The sequence below is a fragment of the Xyrauchen texanus genome, chromosome 10 (assembly GCF_025860055.1).
Source record: "Xyrauchen texanus isolate HMW12.3.18 chromosome 10, RBS_HiC_50CHRs, whole genome shotgun sequence".
NCBI classification, from domain to species: domain Eukaryota; kingdom Metazoa; phylum Chordata; class Actinopteri; order Cypriniformes; family Catostomidae; genus Xyrauchen; species Xyrauchen texanus.
In genome coordinates this window covers 10,707,485-10,725,702 of record NC_068285.1, presented here as the reverse complement: position 1 = coordinate 10,725,702, position 18,218 = coordinate 10,707,485, and the positions used below count along the sequence as shown (strand labels likewise).

Here is an 18,218-nt window from a genome sequence, read left to right as displayed (position 1 = left end):
TAGAAATAACTGCATTATGAATGCTATTCAATATGTTAGATATCTAATCATTCATTTATTGATTTAATTATCATTTACTCAGTTTAATAATCAAGGTGAAAATTAATGGAAAATGCAGCTTGAGGGAGAATTACAGCCTTTTTTGTCAAACTTTGTATGACCCAAATGGAGATGTGTGTGGGGATACTAAAAGGATCATTTTGATGTTTTAATAAGAGCACAAGTATATATGTGTGTTAATTAGTGTTAGAAATGACATGAAAAACATGTGGACAGCCTTTATATGTTAAAAGTATATGACTTTAAGAGAGATGTGTGTGTGGGCAGACATACAACTCTACATTTTTAGCAATAAGAGTAACCAACGACTGTAATAAGGGAAATTATTTAATATACTAATCGAATTAATGCAGGAAGTAATGATAGTTAGTTAATATAAAATATGTAACCATATGAAATGATTACAGTGTGTTTTATACAAATAAAATGAAATAGTCATGCGTTTGCCATCATTGAAGCAAGTTGGGGTCAAGGGTGTCCAGATTGAAGAGGTACAGTGAAGATTAAACAAGGGAGGCATAAGACAATATCAATGCATGAAGAGGCCATCACTCAAAGAGATCAGGGGGAACAGAAACTGTATAAAAAAAAAATGCATGAACCTTAAGTGTAATTTTAGATACTCTTCTTTTTTCCATCTTTTTTTCTAGTCTCACACACACACTACTCTTTATCCAACTAAAAAACATATCTAGTTTAATTCCCATTCAAATCTTGAAGAGTGCTGGTGGCCTGTGTCAGTGTAACAAGGCAAGTGTAGAATGAGGGTCTAAACGCAGCTTTATTTACAAAAGAAAACAAAATAACTCCATATATAATGAAAACAAAACACGGGGAACCAGGCACAGAGCATCCAAAAATACATGCAAAGACTGACAAACTAACCAGGGGATACAAGGACTTAAATACACAAGGGAAACAAGAAACACCTGGGGAAACAATCAAGGGGAAACCAATCATAAAATTTAACTACAAAGGACTACAAATATTAACAGGAAACGGGAATTAAACAAGAATTACAACATAAAAGACAAGACCAAAAAACAACAGGGAATATGAAAAACAGTCTTACTTTATAAAAATCCTACAAGTCATAAAAAAACATTTCTGTAGAATAGTCTTTTTTTTCACTTCCTCAGGGGTGCATTTCCTCTTTATATTAAGATTGAAATTTTGTGTGACTTCCTTATTCTCAACCAGTACTCAGTTCTTAGAAGGTAATCGTTCTTTCGTGTTGGTGAAATGGACCTGATCTGTGAAGATTCCAGTTACATACATTTTACCAGAACTGCTTCAAGTGACAAAAGCTCACATTACAAATGTAAGACAATTTACCATTAATTACAAATCTAAAAGTTTTAGCGGGACAAAAATAAATAAATGATAATATTATGATTTACCAAGTGTGTACAATATATACTGTATACTTTAAATATGATGTAAAATAATTGTGTCTTGCAGTTAGCTCTATTTCATGACATGACACTAATTTAGGAAACATAAACATGTTAATCATGGTATACATTTTGATGACAAAGAGATGTTTGCAAATGCTGGCAAAAACAATAGAAAGAAACATAACAAAATTATAGCAAAATTCATAAAATTCTTACATTATCAAAAACAATTCTCAAATATGAATGGATTGTCTCTGTTCACGTGGAATGTGAATGGGTTGGGGCACCCCTTAAAAAGAAAGTTATTTATTTTCTTAAACATAAGAAATATAATATAGCGTTTCTTCAAGAAAGGCATCTTTCCCCAAAGTAAGCTGAAAATTTGGAAGGATTTGGGTTGGACATGTTTCCTTTAGTGCTGGCTCAAGTAAGAGCTGGGGAGTCATAACATTGATAAGTAAACACCTACAATTCAAATGTCTCAAACAGAATAAAGATAAAATAAGAAGAGTCATTATTATTTATCAGCAATTGAGGGCAAAGTTTGATTTTGGCTAATTTACGCACCTAACGTTGATGATCAGGGCATTTTATAGATCTTGAAGGGATGTTGAAAGCCGCTGGCACCCCTCATGATATAATATTGGGAGGAGACTTTAATCTATTGATGGACTCAGTCCTTAAACATAGTGATCAAAAGTGTGTAAGCCCCCTTGACAACAGTGACGCTTCACAGGATGTGTACAATTCTTGGTCTTACAGATTTTTGGAGACTTTTTAACCCATCTGGGAGGGACTATATATTCTTTTCATCAGTTCATATGATTTATTCTAGAAACGAAGATGTTGTTTGAAAGTATATCTTTTTTTTTTTTTTATGTTCTCATAGTTGGTGACCGCTGTAGTGAACGTTTGTGTCGGGTGGGGGGTTTCATGTATATAACTGATTCCGTATTTTATCCGTGATCCTACGCACCCGGTCCCGTATTAGGCTAATCAAGCCTCCGAGGTATAAAGGTCGACTGCAGGGTGTCGTGTGGGAGAGAGAGATCGTTTACGGACATGTCCATCATGTGTGTGTTTGTGTTGTCTTTTAAGTTTACCATTAAACTATTATTTATATCGTCAAGCCGGTTCTCGCCTCCTCCTTTCCATTGATCCCTTTACACTGGTGCCGAAGCCCGGAAAGGAGGAGGCGAGAACCGGCTTGACGATATAAATAATAGTTTATGTGTCTTGTTTCAGAGGATATCTCGTTCTGTAATGAGAAACATCATAAACTCGACCTAACATAAATCTTCAACAGGTCTGAAACCCTTCGACCAGGAAAGAAAGAAAGAGGTTCTTCTGCCTAAGTGGACTAAAGTTCTCCTGATAGTTCTCAGCGTCTCTGTTGTTTGTGCTCTCGTAGGCATCTGTGCTCTGGGGATGCGTCTATCTCATGCTAAACGTAACTCTTCTTAATTCTCATACTCATGTTACATGTATACTTTACTCTGAATCTCTGATGCCTGAATATGAGCATGTTACTGTTGCAAGGTCCCACAATTATATTAAGGATCTTTAATTACTATGAGCTAACATTTAAAGACTTACAATACATTTATTGTGTAACAAATTCTCACAAGTTTCACATTTGCTGCTAGTGAGGTTGAGGTACAGGTATTATAGGATTTAGGGTTTAGGGTAAGGTTAACAGTGTTAGTAGAGATGTAATTGAATGTAGGTGCTTTAAATTTAAGTACAATACAACAACAGGTATTTACACAATAAGTACATTGTATCAAATGCTTAAGCAGTAGTTAAATACATCTTATATAAAGTGGGTCCACTTACAAATATGTGAGATTGTGTTTACACAAATTCTTATTTTTTCTGTTGCTTTATTTTAACAAATCAGATTGCAGCATATCAGTGTCTGATCAGTACCACAATGACACAGGTGAGAGGAACACAGCAATGAAGCAATGTAATATTTGACTTCCAACATGTACAGAGAAGGAAACACACATCAGATAAAGAAGTTAATGGAAAGATAACATCTATGAATTTACAAGGAAAAATAAGTTTCTCTTTTTGAAAGTATATTTATTTTCAATTAATAAGTTACTCTACTGTAGTACATCTAGGCCAATATCAATATATAGTTTTGTTTTTGTTTTTAGCACAGAGAGCTAGTACTTCTGTAATATAACATGAGTATTAAAGGGGAGTTCTGTAGTATTAGAGTAGCATAGTATTGTATTGCTGTAGAACTGAAGTAACATTGCTAAGTTTCAGAGACTTCTGTCGCCATCTCATGCTCCATGTGATTCTGTTTTGCCCTGTTGTTGCAGATTATAAAGGAAAGTTTGAGGAACTCCGTGTCCAATATGAGGAAACACTTGGAAAGTTGAACAGATTAAATCGTAAGTGTTGAGTCTTAAGATTTGGACCTTGTATTGATTTAAAACAAACACATTCAGAGACCTTAAATACACCCTTTCAAGACATGTCAGTCCACTCTCGTCCATCTTGGGAATGCTCCTGTGCAGCTATTTTCCATAGATATGACATAAAAGTAGTTGAATGGGGAAAGACTGAAATCACCGAAATGGTCCAGATTACGATCAAATATCATATTTCTAATCAGCAATAAAATGTGACAACAATGGTATCTAAAAATTTTGCTTCTTTAGCTGAAATCACACAAAAAAGAAAAAAGAATAGTTTTCTACACAACCATTTTGGGAGTCCCAATAAAGTATTGCGGAAATAAAATTCCCATAAATGTTTTCCATAGATGAATTGATTTTTATTGTTAACTTATAAACCTTTAAAGACAGACATACTGTGAGATCCAAGGCTGTTCTTCAATGATATATGCTTGAAGCCAATAGTCTGTTTTATTTCATCTTTATTATTTAAGGCCGCCCAACAAGCACAGAAACGACCGCCCACTCTCATGATGCACTGTGAATGATGCAAAAAAAGTCAGTCTCCCTTCACCCTCAGACGGTGTGAAGGAACGAGACATTGTGTCGATGGTAGTGACACAAGGGGTCTCTTCTGAGAGCCTTGCATACCTCTGAACTTGAGAAAAGGCCAATGTCAATTTGGCAGACAGAATTTGCATGCCCCGCCCCCGGACATACGAGTACAAAGGGGAGCGGGCGGGCGAATGTCAGACAGGTTTTCACTGAGGAGCCTCCCGAGGTAGCGCTTGCAGGTTCACGACCTGGTCCCTGAAGGGGGATGTAGGAAACTTGGGCACGTAGCCCAAGGTTCAACCTCCAGGCGCCTCTAAGGAACCTGATAATCTTACCAAACTTACCAAGGGACTTGCTGTCCTCCCCACAGCCGTCGCGGCTGGATGATTGGTTCTTGGGTACGTCGCTGCGCTCAGCAACCGACCTCGCCCTCAGGGCCACGAAGGTCACTCGGGCAGGCGATGGCCACACTTGTGGTTCAGGAACATCATCTGTGGCTGAACTTGGTCGAGATATGCGAGACGGACAAGACACGCTACCTCGACGCCCCTGTCTCCCAGTTTAGCCTCTTCAGCGACACCGTCGAGGACTTCACCCAGTAGTTCTCCACTGTGAAAAAGCAGACGGAGGCCATCTCACACATCCTGCCCCGCCGCAAACCTGCCGCCATGGGCCATGCCCCGTTTGCTTGCCGAGGGCGTCTCCCTGCGGTTAAGCAATGTGCATCTCTGCCTCAACCCTGGCCCAGCTCTCAGCCCCGGCGTCAAGCGCCCCGCAGGAAGCGCATGCCCCCTGTCTCGCGGACCCCCTCGAGGACCCGGAAGGCTCCCAGGCGCTCCTGAGACGATCGACCCAGAGGCAAAGACGTTGGCTCCGGAGCTGGTAAGCAGACCACTCCGTCCCCCGGTGGAGGGAGTTTGAGTTTATTTAATTTGCTACACCCCCTTGGGGCTGCGGTACCCACATTCTCAATAAAAGAGCTATTTCCTTTGTCTCTGGGTCACCTGGCCGCAAATGCTCACGTTCTCACGGCACTCTGCTGCCACACCTCAACAGTTCCGGCATGCTGGACGTGGACCCTCCGCCTTCAGCTCCACAACTGTTCCCCGGCCGGCCGGTTCTTACGAGTCTAGAGGACGCCTCCACCGGACCTCCTCCTCAGTCACTAACTCGGCCCCTGCCAGGTGTGCGGAGCGAGGTAAGTGCTTCGAGTCTTATCTCAGCACCAGAGCCTCGGGATTCACTTTTGCCTCCCGACTGCATATTACCTGCTCCGCCCCGCTGCTCTGCCCCGCCAGGTATGTCAAAAATAATCATCCCGTTAGTGATGGTTCACAGCGGTAGACCTGAAGGATGCGTACTTCCACATCTCAATATTGCCTCAACATCGACCCTTTCTACGGTTTGCGTTCGATGGCCAGGCATATCAGTACAAGGTCCTTCCCTTCGGCATGTCCCTGTCCCCTTGCGTCTTTACGAAGGTCGAAGAGGCAGCCCTTGCCCCACTCCGAGAAGCCGACATCCGCATACTTAACTACCTCGACAACAGGCTCATCCTGGCCCACTCCCGAGAGTTACTATGCGCCCACAGGGACCAGGTTATCAGGAACCTCAGCCGTTTAGGGTTTAGACAGGTCAACTGGGAAAAGAGCAAGCTCGCAGCTCAGAGCATCTCTTTTCTCAGCATTGAGTTAGACTCAGTCTTAATGTCAGCACGCCTCACCAACGAGCAAGCGCAGTCAGTGCTGGAATGCCTCGCCGCCTTCAGGCCAGGCACTGCGGTCCCCTTAACTTTTACAGAGGCTCCTGGGGCATATGGCATCCTCCACATTGGTTGCGCCGCTGGGGTTGATGCATATGAAACCGCTTCAGCTCTGGCTCTAGACTCGAGCCGCAGCACGCACCGTGTGATGGTCACCCCCGCCTGCCGACAAACAATCAAACCCTGGACAGACCTCTGCTTTCTGCGGACAGGAGTCCCCTTGCAGCAGGTGTCCGATGCATCTTGGTCACGACCGACACCTCCAAATTGGGTTGGGGCGCCGTGTGCAACGGGCACGCAGCCGCGGGCCATTGGAAGGGGGCCCCGCTGCGCTGGCACATCAACTGCCTAGAGTTTTTGGCTGTATTCTTTGGCCTGCGGAGGTTTCTCCCGCTAGTTCAGGGCAAACACGTCTTGATCAGATCAGACAGCACCACCACGGTGGCGTACATAAATCGCCAAGGCGGCACACGCTCCCGCCACATGTCACAACTCACCTGTCGTCTCCTTCTTTGTTGCCAGCAGCAACTCAAGTCACTGCGTGCCACTCACATCCCCGGCAACCTCAATGTGATGGCGGATGCGACAATGCTTGCCCAGTGGAGAGTGGAGGCTTCACCTCCAGTTGGTCCAGCTGATTTGGGAACGGTTCGGCAAAGCTCAGGTAGACCTGATTCGCCTCCCAGGAAACCTCCGATTGCCCGCTCTGGTATGCCCGAACAGAGGCTCCCCTCGGGGCAGACGCACTGGCACACAGCTGGCCCACGGGACTGCGCAAGTATGCATTTCCCCCAGTAAGCCTTCTTGCACAGGTACTGTGCAAGGTCAGGGAGGACGAGAAACAAGTCACTCTAGTGGCTCCCTATTGGCCCACTCTGGCTTGGATCTCAGACCTCATACTCCTCGCGACAGCCCCTCCCTGGAAAATTCCCCTGAGGAAAGACCTTCTTTCTCAGAGACGGGGCACATTCTGGCATCCACACCCAGACCTCTGGAACCTTCATGTCTGGCCCCTGGACGGGATGCGGAAGATCTAGCTGATCTACCACCTGCTGTCGTAGACACGATCAACCAATCCAAGGCACTTTCTACCAGGCAACTTTACGCCCTCAGGTGGCACTTGTTCGCGAATTGGTGTTCTTCTCGGGGCGAAGACCCACAAAGGTGCACAGTCAGGTCTGTGCTCTCATTTCTGCAGGAGAGGTTGGAAGGTAGGCTGTCCCCGTCCACCTTGAATGTGTATGTAGCTGATATTGCAGCCCACCACGACGCAGTAGACGGCAAGTCTTTGGGTAAGCACGACTTGATTATCAGGTTCCTAAGAGGCTCCCAGAGGTTGAATCCCTCCCGGCCAAGGCTGTTCCCCTCCTGGGATCTCTCAGTGGTCCTCTCGGGCCTTCAGAGACCCCCCTTCATGCCGCTAGCATCCGTTGGACTCAGGACCCTCTCTCTAAAGACGGCCCTGCTGATCGCGCTTGCCTCCATCAAGAGGGTCGGGGACCTGCAAGAGTTTTCTGTCAGCGACACTTGCCTGGAGTTCAGTCCGGCAGACACACATGTGATCCTAAGGCCACGGCTGGGCTATGTGCCCAAGGTTCCTACCACGCCCTACAGAGACCAGGTAGTGAACCTGCAAGCGCTGCCCTGGGAGGAGGGAGACCCAGCCCGTTCTGAGCAGCTCTTTGTCTGCTTCGGTGGACAGCAGAAAGGGAACGCTGTCTCCAAACAGAGGCTCTCCCACTGGGTGGTGGATGCCATTTCATTGGCCTATCGTGCCCACTCCTGTGTCAGCAGTACATGTACACAGCTCAGCGCATGGCGTGATTTAAATTGGACCCCTAGTGTCGCTTCTTCGACACAACGTCGAAGTGAACGACAGACGGGGAAAGTCTAGGTTACGGATGTAACCTCCGTTCCCTGATGGACGGAACGAGACGTTGTGTCCTCCCGGCCACGTCGCTGAGCCGAGCCATTGTTGTGGCCAGACCATTTCCGGCTCCTCAGAAAAATCCTAAATGAAACAGACGTATTTCCCCGCCTTTATACCCGTATGTCCGGGGGCGGGACATGAAAATTCTGTCTGCCAACTTCTCATTGGCCTTTTTTCATAGATCATTCGGCACTCAAGAGAGACCCCTAGTGTCGCTTCTTCAACACAACGTCTTGTTCCCTCCATCAGGGAATGGAGGTTACATCCGTAACCTAGAAATTTTTGTTTTTAAGACAGAGAGCTAGTACTTCTGTAATATAACATGAGCGAGTATTAAAGGGGAGTTCTGTAGTATTAGAGTAGCATAGCATTGTATTGCTGTAGAACTGAAGTAACATTGCTAAGTTTCAGAGAATTCTGTCACCATCTCATGCTCCATGTGATTCTGTTTTGACCTGTTGATGCAGATTATAAAGGACAGTTTGAGGAATTCCGCGTCCAATATGAGGAAACACTTGGAAGGTTGAACAGATTAAATCGTAAGTGTTGAGTCTTAAGATTTGGACCTTGTGTTGATTTAAAACAAACACATTCAGAGACCTTAAATACTCCCTTTCAAGACAAGTCAGACCACTCTCAGCCATCTTGGGAACGCTCCTGTGCAGCTATTTTCCATGGATACGACATAAAGGTAGTTGAATGGGGAAAGACTGAAATCACCAAAATGGTCAAGATTACGATCAAATATCATATTTCTAATCAGCAATAAAATGTAACAACAATGGTATCTAAAAATTTTGCTTCTTTAGCTGAAATCACACAAAAAAGAAAAAAGAATAGTTTTCTACACAACCATTTTGGGAGTCCCAATAAAGTGTTGCAGAAATAAAATTCCCATAAATTTTTTCCATAGATGAATTGATTTTTACTGTTAACTTATAAACCTTTAAAGACAGATGTACCGTGAGCTCCAAGGCGGTTCTTCAATGATATATGCTTGAAGCCAATATTCGGTGTTATTTCAACTTTATTATTTAAGGCCGCCAAACAAGCACAGAAACGACCACCCACTCTCATGATGCACTGTGAATGATGCAAAATAAGTCAGTCTCCCTTCACCCTCAAGCTATTTATATATTTGTATATATTGGAATATTTCGCAAAAAATTTAAACGTCATGGTTACTGTTGTAACCTCCGTTCCCCGATGGAAGGAATGAGACATTGTGTCGATTGTAGTGACACAAGGGGTCTCTTTTGAGAGCCTCGCGTACCTCTGAACTTGAGAAAAGGCCAATGTCAAGTTGGCAGACAGAATTTGCATGCCCCGCCCCCGGACATACGGTTATAAAGGGGAGCGGGCGAGCGAATGTCAGACAGGTTTTCACTGAGGAGCCTCCCGAGACAGCGCTTGCAGGTTCATGACCTGGTCCCTGAAGGGCGCTGTAGGAAACTTGGGCACGTAGCCCGGTCGCGGTCTTAGGATGACGTGAGCATCTGCCGGACCGAAATCCAGTCAAGCGTCGCTGACAGAGAACGCTTGCAGGTCTCCAACCCTCTTGATGGAAGCAAGCGCGATCAGGAGGGCTGTCTTCAAGGAGAGGGCTTTGAGCTCGATCCCAGGAGGGGAACAGGCTTGGCCGGGAAGGGTTCAACCTCCAGGCGTATCTAAGGAACCTGATAATCAAGTCGTGCTTACCAAGGGACTTGCAGTCTACTGCGGGGCGGGGCATGCAAATTCTGTCTGCCAACTTGACATTGGCCTTTTCTCAAGTTCAGAGGTACACGAGGCTCTCAGAAGAGACCCCTTGTGTCAATACAATCGACACAACGTCAAGTGAGTGACAGAAGGGGAACTTGATTGGTTCTATACTTATAATTGTCACAGAGCGCTCAGCTACGCCCCCCGCTGGTTTCATCCGCTCCCTCTCCCCAGAGTTTTAAGAACTACACTTCCCATCTTCCCCTCTGTCATTATCTAGCTCCATCCCTGCCTGATTTACCTGATTATCCTCATCACCGTCACCTGTTCATCATTATCTCCCCTATATCTGGACTGCCCCATTCATTGTTACTTTGCGAAGTGTTGTTCTGCTCTGCTGACATTACCAAGCGTTATTCCCTGATCCCCATTATTCTCTGGACCTTAGATCTCTGCCTGGACTCTAGACTCTGTGAATCTTTGCTGCCTGCCCTGACCCTTGCCTGTGTCTGACTACGAGTACTGGATTGTCCCTTTATCTGAGCCTGCCCTTGTTTATGTCTGCTTCTCTCTGCTTGATCACATGTGTGAATAAACTACTGCAAATGGATCCAAACGCCTCTGCCTCCACATTACAGAACACTTCGCCACCACAGGATCCAGCAGATTTGTTCCGCCTAGCCCACGAGGTTTCTTTACAAGCATCGGAGTTGGTTACACACCGTCAGCAGCTGGTTAAATTGACTACCCTCACTGAGGAACTGGTGAAATCCATACAAGCACTCACCCCAGCGATCACGGCCGCTAATCAGGCTCCACCATCCGCCGCACCTGCGCCTTCTCCGCCTGTTGTGAGTACCTCTTCCAGCAATCCCAAACTGTCATTTCCCGAAAAATTCACTGGTTCACCCATCTCTTGTAAAGGTTTTCTGATGCAATGTGAGATCTATTTTAACCAGTCACGGGAGCATGCCACCGACGACAGCCGTATCTCCTTTGTGTGTTCGCTCCTCACTGGAAAGGCGCTGGAGTGGGCAACGGCGATGTGGTCAGGAGGTCAGCTGTCTACTCTCTCTTATGATATGTTTGTCACTCACTTCAGAGAGGTGTTTGAACACCCAGCGGGCGGAAAGGATCCGGGGGAACTCCTTCTTTCGTTAAGCCAGGGAAGCTCCACAGCAGCCGATTACACTCTCGCCTTTCGAACGCTCGCTGCACAGACGGGCTGGGCTGAGGACCCCCTCAAGCTCTTATACCGAAGGGGTCTCATCTCAGAGCTTCAGGGAGAGCTAGCCTGCCGCGATGATGGAAAGACGTTAAATCAGATTATGGAGCTCGCCATTCGTCTCGACCATCTCATCCGGGCTCGCCGCTCATCGTACAAAACTAACTACTTTGTTAATTCCCCAGTAAGCACAGAACCAGAGCCTATGCAGATCGGCTTCACCCATATCACTACGGCCGAGCGTGAGAGGAGAAGGCGGCATAATCTGTGCATGTATTGCGCCCAATCTGGTCATCTGAGAGCTGCCTGTCCAGTGAGACCTCCTGGGAGACCCACACCCCCAGATTCGATTGCGGTGAGTCCCCATGTTTCATCTCTAAACTCACTCATTTTGGAGATTTCGTTAAGTTCTAATGGAGAGTGTGTCAAAACTAAAGCATTGATTGACTCAGGAGCGGCAGGGTGTTTTGTTGATCTTGCTTTTGCCAAAACTCATCGTCTTCCTCTCGTCTCTTGCGATCCCCGGATGGCAGTCGCGAGCTGGATGGGCGCTCCTGGGGACCGGGAGGGTACAGTATATCACACAACCCCTCACGCTTAACATCGGCTCTCAGCACACCGAAACTATATGACTGTTTACCATTAATTCACCTCTTCATCCAGTAATACTAGGATTTCCCTGGTTGGAGGATCATAACCCCCAGATTTCCTGGTCAGAGAGGAGGATTTCCCAGTGGTCTCCCCGTTGTCAGAGAAACTGTGCACCCACTGTCCAAGGTCCTGAAGCACGCGCACCCACTGTCCAAGGTCCTGAAGCATGCCACGTTTCATCTACGGAGTCGGATCTTCATAAGGTACCGGCAGTTTATCACGATTTAAGCAGGGCATTCAGCGAGAGAGAGGCTGATCAACTACCGCCACATCGAGCGGGCGATTGTGCCATTGAACTCCTACCTGGGGCTGTACCACCTCGCGGGAGAGTTTACCCATTGTCTCAGCCTGAGACTGAGGCCATGCAAGCGTACATCGACGAGCAACTATCCAAGGGCTTCATCACTACCTCTACATCCCCTGCTTCAGCTGGATTCTTTTTCGTGAGGAAGAGGGACGGTGGCCTCCGGCCGTGCATTGACTTCCGGGGCCTGAATGAGGTGACGGTGAAATATCGATATCCCCTGCCGTTAGTTCCTGCTGCCTTGGAGATGCTTCGCACAGCCCGGTACTTCACCAAGCTGGATCTACGGAATGCTTATAACCTGATACGCATACGCAAGGGTGACGAGTGGAAGACCGCATTTTCTACTACTTCCGGCCACTATGAATATCGGGTCATGCCGTTCGGACTTTCCAATAGTCCCTCCGTGTTCCAGGCTTTTGTCAACGAGGTATTCCGTGACTTGCTCAACCAAAACGTCATAGTTTACATGGATGACATCTTGGTCTATTCTGAGACTCTCGAAGCGCACGTTAGGGATGTGCGAGCCGTCCTGAAACGCTTGATTGACAATCAGCTATACGCCAAGATTCAGAAATGTGAGTTCCATCAGACCCGAATCTCCTTTCTGGGCTACATCATCAGCGCCGAGGGGGTCCTTATGGACGATAGCAAGGTCCAAGCTGTGGTTAACTGGCCCCAACCCTCATGTGTGAAGGAGCTGCAACGCTTTCTGGGGTTTGCCAACTTTTACCGCAGATTTATACGGAATTTCAGCATGATCGTGGCTCCCCTCACATCCCTTCTCCAGGGATAGGGGAGGAAGTTCAGATGGTCTCCCGATTGCACTTCTGCGTTTGAGCGGCTGAAAGAGAGATTCACCACAGCTCCCATTCTTCACCACCCTAATCCAGAGAGTGAGTTTATCGTGGAGGTGGATGCTTCTAACACAGGAGTGGGTGCGATTCTTTCACAACGACATGGCAACCCGGCCAAGATGTTCCCCTGTGCGTTTCATTCTCGCAAGCTCAATTCAGCAGAACGTAATTATGATGTGGGCGATCGCGAACTCCTGGCGATGAAGGCAGCCTTTGAAGAGTGGAGGCACTGGTTGGAGGGCGCGCGCCAGCCTTTCACTGTCCTCACAGACCACAGGAATCTGGAGTACATCAGATCCGCCAAGCGTCTGAATGTGCGTCAAGCTCGCTGGTCCTTGTTCTTCTCCAGATTTAACTTCAAGATCACTTACAGACCGGGGTCTAAGAACGGGAAGGCTGACGCTCTCTCTCGTCTGTTTGATAGTCCCCATGAACCATCCAAGCCCGAGTCTATTGTTCCCTCCACGCTAATTGTGGCACCCGTGCAATGGGATATAATCGCTGAGGTAACTGCTTCACAGCAAGATCACGCTGCCCCGCCAGAATGCCCTGCAGATCGCCTCTATGTTCCCCTCGGGCTTCGCCATCGTGTCCTCCAATGGGTTCACTGCACTCCCAGTGCGGGCCATCCTGGTATCACGGCTACCACTCAGCTCGTCTCCAACCAGTTCTGGTGGCCCACTTTGCAAGCCGACGTCATCACTCTCATCCACCAATGCGTTATTTGCAACACCGTCAAATCCTCTCATCTCAAGCCTGCTGGTCTGTTACAACCTCTGCCCGTCCCTCAGCGCCCCTGGTCCCACATTGCCGTGGACTTCGTCACTGATCTACCTCGGTCCCAGGGGTTCACTACCATTCTATCAGTAGTTGATCGCTTTTCCAAGTCATGCCGCTTCGTTCCTATGGCTGGATTGCCTACCGCCCTTCAAACAGCTGAGGCCCTCGTGAATCATGTGTTTCGTCTCTTTGGACTTCCTGATGACATTGTTTCTGACCGCGGCCCCCAGTTCACATCTAGAGTCTGGAAAGAGCTCTGCACCAAACTAAACATCAACGTAAGCCTCACATCGGGTTACCACCCTCAGGCCAACGGTCAAGTGGAGCGGCTCAACCAGGACCTCATCCGTTTTCTGCGCACCTATTGCCTTCAGAATCAACACGACTGGAGTCGCTTCTTGGTCTGGGCAGAGTACGCCCAGAATTCTCTGTTGAAACCAGCTACAGGATTAACCCCATTTCAATGTGTTCTAGGCTTTCAACCCCCGCTCTTCCCATGGGCTGGAGAGCCATCCGATCTCCCCGCAGTGGACGCATGGCTACGGCGCAGCGAGGCTACCTGGAACTCCGCCCACGTCCACTTACAGCGCGCTATCCGCCACTATCAGCAGCACGCAGATCGGAGAAGGCGCAGCGGACCTCAATACAGGCCTGGCCAGTGGGTGTGGCTCTCCACCAGGGATCTCCGTCTTAAGCTTCCCTGCAGAAAACTCTCCCCCCGGTTCATCGGGCCATTCAAAATTCTCCGCCAAATCACTCCTGTCTCTTTTCGTTTGGCTCTACCAGCTCATTACCGCATCTCACCCACCTTTCATGTGTCTCTTTTCAGACCCGCTACTACCCCCAGGAGAGAGGTGGTCCAGGAGGAGATCACTCCAGTGCAGGCTCCCCCATTGAGGTCAGCGGCGCAGTGGCGCATCGGGTGCTGAATGGTCCTGGATTCCAGACGCCACGGCGGGTACTACAGTATCTCATTGACTGGGAGGGATACGGTCCCGAAGAACGCTCCTGGGTGAGGTCTCAGGATATTCTAGACCCCTCGTTACTCTCCACTTTCCATCGAGACCACCCAGATCGACCCGCACCAAGACCCCGTGGAAGACCCCGTCGTCGGCCAGGTCCTCGCCTCGAGCCGCCGCAGGAGGGGGCTCTGTCACGGAGCTCAGCTACGCCCCGCTGGTTTCATCCGCTCCCTCTCCCCAGAGTTTTAAGAACCACACTTCCCATCTTCCCTCTGTCATTATCTAGCTCCATCCCTGCCTGATTTACCTGATTATCCTCATCACCGTCACCTGTTCATCATTATCTCCCCTATATCTGGACTGCCCCATTCATTGTTACTTTGCGAAGTGTTGTTCTGCTCTGCTGACATTACCAAGCGTTATTCCCTGATCCCCATTATTCTCTGGACCTTAGATCTCTGCCTGGACTCTAGACTCTGTGAATCTTTGCTGCCTGCCCTGACCCTTGCCTGTGTCTGACTACGAGTACTGGATTGTCCCTTTATCTGAGCCTGCCCTTGTTTATGTCTGCTTCTCTCTGCTTGATCACATGTGTGAATAAACTACTGCAAATGGATCCAAACGCCTCTGCCTCCACATTACAATAATCAACAACCTAAATTCAATAGTTTTAAGTACTTCCATCATTTTATATTCAATTTCATAATTCGCAATGCTTCGTGGGATTGTAGATTGTAGTCAGTCTCATATCTCTGTGTTTTTTTGCTTCAAAACTAAATTTGTGATGTTGTGAATCACCTAGGAGTTGGTTGGTTTGGTTCATGGCTTAGAATTGTTTTATGAAGGATTTTGTGAAAAAATACGGTCTCTGACACAAACACACAATTGTGGTATTTTAAATGAAAGAGGGAAAGATAGTGATTAAATGAAAGATTGAATCATCACTACCTCTTTCCCATAAAGAGAGCACAGGCTCTGCACTTTGTGCTGTCCACTGGATTCATTCTGGAGGAAAGTGTTACTACTTTTCTACAGTCAAGATGAACTGGATGCAGACTCGAGATTATTGTGTGACTCTAGGAGGACATCTAGTTATAATAACCAGCAAAGCAGTGCAGGTGAGTTTGCCTTTTGTCATAACCTTTGATAATACTACAAACCATTTGAGATCAGATGAGAATTTTCTGTGGTATAATTAAACATTGTGCTCATTCACACAACCAATAGGCATATATAAGGGCTGTCATTAAATTAAAAACCATGTAATAAAATGATTACATGACATGCTGAGAAATAATGCATAGTCGCACTGACTGCCCCCTGCTGACACAGCTCATACGAGGCACAACTCGCTGAGCTAAATTAATAAATGAATAACAACAAAAGCATTAATAAGCCAAATAATGCATCTACATGCACTTCTGCAAACAATTTGGGCTGGAATTCAGAGACACTTAATCATTAATCTTATATTTTGTAAATACCTTTAGTTTAAACTTTGGCCAACAACATCTACTCAAGTTTTATGTTCGATGCCACAGACACCTTTGGCTTGCTCACTGGAGGCCTAAAGACTGTAATTTTTAAGGCTTAATTTGTAATATTGTTATTTAATATACTTGCACAATGAGGACTTTAATAGCATGTTTTTTACAGCATCATTTTCTGTAAAGCTGCTTTGAAACGATGTGTTGTGAAAGGTGCTATACAAATATGACTTGACTTCACAATAGGAACATGTTTTTGTAATGTATTTCTCTGTTAGGATTTTCTTGTGTCTGAAGTTAAAGAGACTCACTGGATTGGTCTTAATGATCTGGAAACTGAGGGACACTGGGTCTGGGTGAATAACCAGCCACTCAATGATTCAATGGAGTAAGTAAATACAAACCAATATAATTAGGTTGTGTAGTATTCTGCTCAAGCAGGTATGCTTTTTTTCTTTTTGTCATATGTGTGCAGATTCTGGATGAAGCGAGAGAACGGAGAAAGTGAACCGGATAACTGGACAAAAGATCATCCGGCCGGTGAGGACTGTGCTTGTCTGGGGCACATAAATGGAGAGACTGATTTCTGGACTGATGCTTTCTGTTTTGAAGAGAAAAGATTTGTGTGTGAAGCTCCTGCCTCTGTTTAATTCCTCACACATTACAAGTATCCCTCATTATTTCTACAACAGCAGAAGTTCCTGTATGTGATCAATTCTTGTCATTTCTTTCTTCCTAACACAGCATTACTAAGTAATTGATTACTGAAATTAATGTACTTTTTCCTTGAAAAAAGTAAAACAAGGGATTACTCGTCAATTTTCAGTAATTTAATAACAGTTTCTTCTGATGTAATTGCATTAAATACTGTATAGACTATAGAGCAATTCTATATAAATCAATAGTGAATTTAAAATAAAAATATGTCTAATGTTAAAATGTATGTTTTCTAATTAAACGCTTTAAATTCTTTGGCCAGTTCATGAATAATTAATTAGATTTTATATGATTTATTTGAAAGAATTAAAAGAATAGTTTCATGTTTATTCTTGTATTGTTCATCTGTTCGAGTTTGATTAGGGTTTTAAAAAGTAATTAATAAGTAATGCATTTGGCAGACGCTTTTATCCAAAGTGACTTACAGTGGCATTATTACAGGGACAATCCCCCCAGAGCAACCTGGAGTTAAGTGCCTTGCTCAAGGACACAATGGTGGTGACTGTGGGGATCAAACCAGCAACCTTCTGATTACCAGTTATGTGCTTTAGCCCACTACGCCACCACCACGCCATCATTGCAATTACTTTTCAGAAAGCGTAATTAGTTCTGTATTCTAATTACAATGTAGAAGATAATAAGTAGTAATGAATTACTTTTTTGAGTAACTTACCGAACACTGATCATGAACCATAAAACATCAAACCAAATAACTAATTTTGTAGATTGTTTGTGAATTTCATTTTTGAAAATTAAAGACTGTATTAGGTATGTTGAACTGATTTTAGGTTCAAAGGTGTTGATCGGGTCCAAAAGTCTCAAGTCAAAACTGAAAATGATTTAACAATTTATTTAATAATTTAACCTGGAAATAAACATTTTTATGATTTTTTTAAACAAAAACAAAAATTATGTGATGAATTGAAATAATTATTAATGTAAAATAAATGCAAATTTTGACCACGCTAATTTCTTCATATTTAAGATCAGATTTCAAGCTACTATTGAAGCACACAAGATTTATTTTTTATTATTTGGAACATTTTCAAATCATGCTGCGATAACATAGATCATCAGGTAATTTAATGTAATAATGATTATAATTTGTAATGATGTATAAAAAAAAAAGTCAGAGAATATCGGAAATGAATATAGAATATCAGAAATGACAAATCTTCACATGTTGTCTCAGACTTTTAAACCCCACTATATAAATATGATTTATGAATAATTTACCATCAAAGCTGTAAAAATGTGCAAAAACTTTTTTTATTATATATATATATATATATATATATATATATATGGTAGAAACTAGGGGTGGGTAAAAATATAGTTTTTCCGATTAATCGCGATCTTCATTTGAATTATCAAGATTCTTAAATCCTAAGATCGATCCTTCACTCAATGCACTTG

General features: G+C 45.0%; 1 protein-coding gene across 2 annotated transcripts; it reads left to right on the top strand.

Moving 5' to 3' along the window:
• Positions 1–1,262: 1,262 nt before the first annotated feature.
• On the top strand, positions 1,263–17,057 carry LOC127650197 (C-type lectin domain family 4 member E-like). 2 transcript variants are annotated; one of them, XM_052135461.1, is made up of 8 exons: positions 1,263–1,381; positions 2,764–2,907; positions 3,358–3,399; positions 3,794–3,865; positions 8,586–8,657; positions 15,562–15,716; positions 16,364–16,473; positions 16,561–17,057. In XM_052135461.1, the coding sequence occupies exons 1-8, from the start codon at positions 1,303–1,305 to the stop codon at positions 16,733–16,735; spliced, it is 849 nt and encodes a 282-aa protein (XP_051991421.1). In that variant the 5' UTR covers positions 1,263–1,302; the 3' UTR covers positions 16,736–17,057. The 2 variants fall into 2 exon arrangements, with proteins under 2 accessions (XP_051991421.1, XP_051991422.1); XM_052135462.1 differs by lacking the exon at positions 8,586–8,657.
• The last annotated feature ends 1,161 nt before the right edge of the window (positions 17,058–18,218 follow it).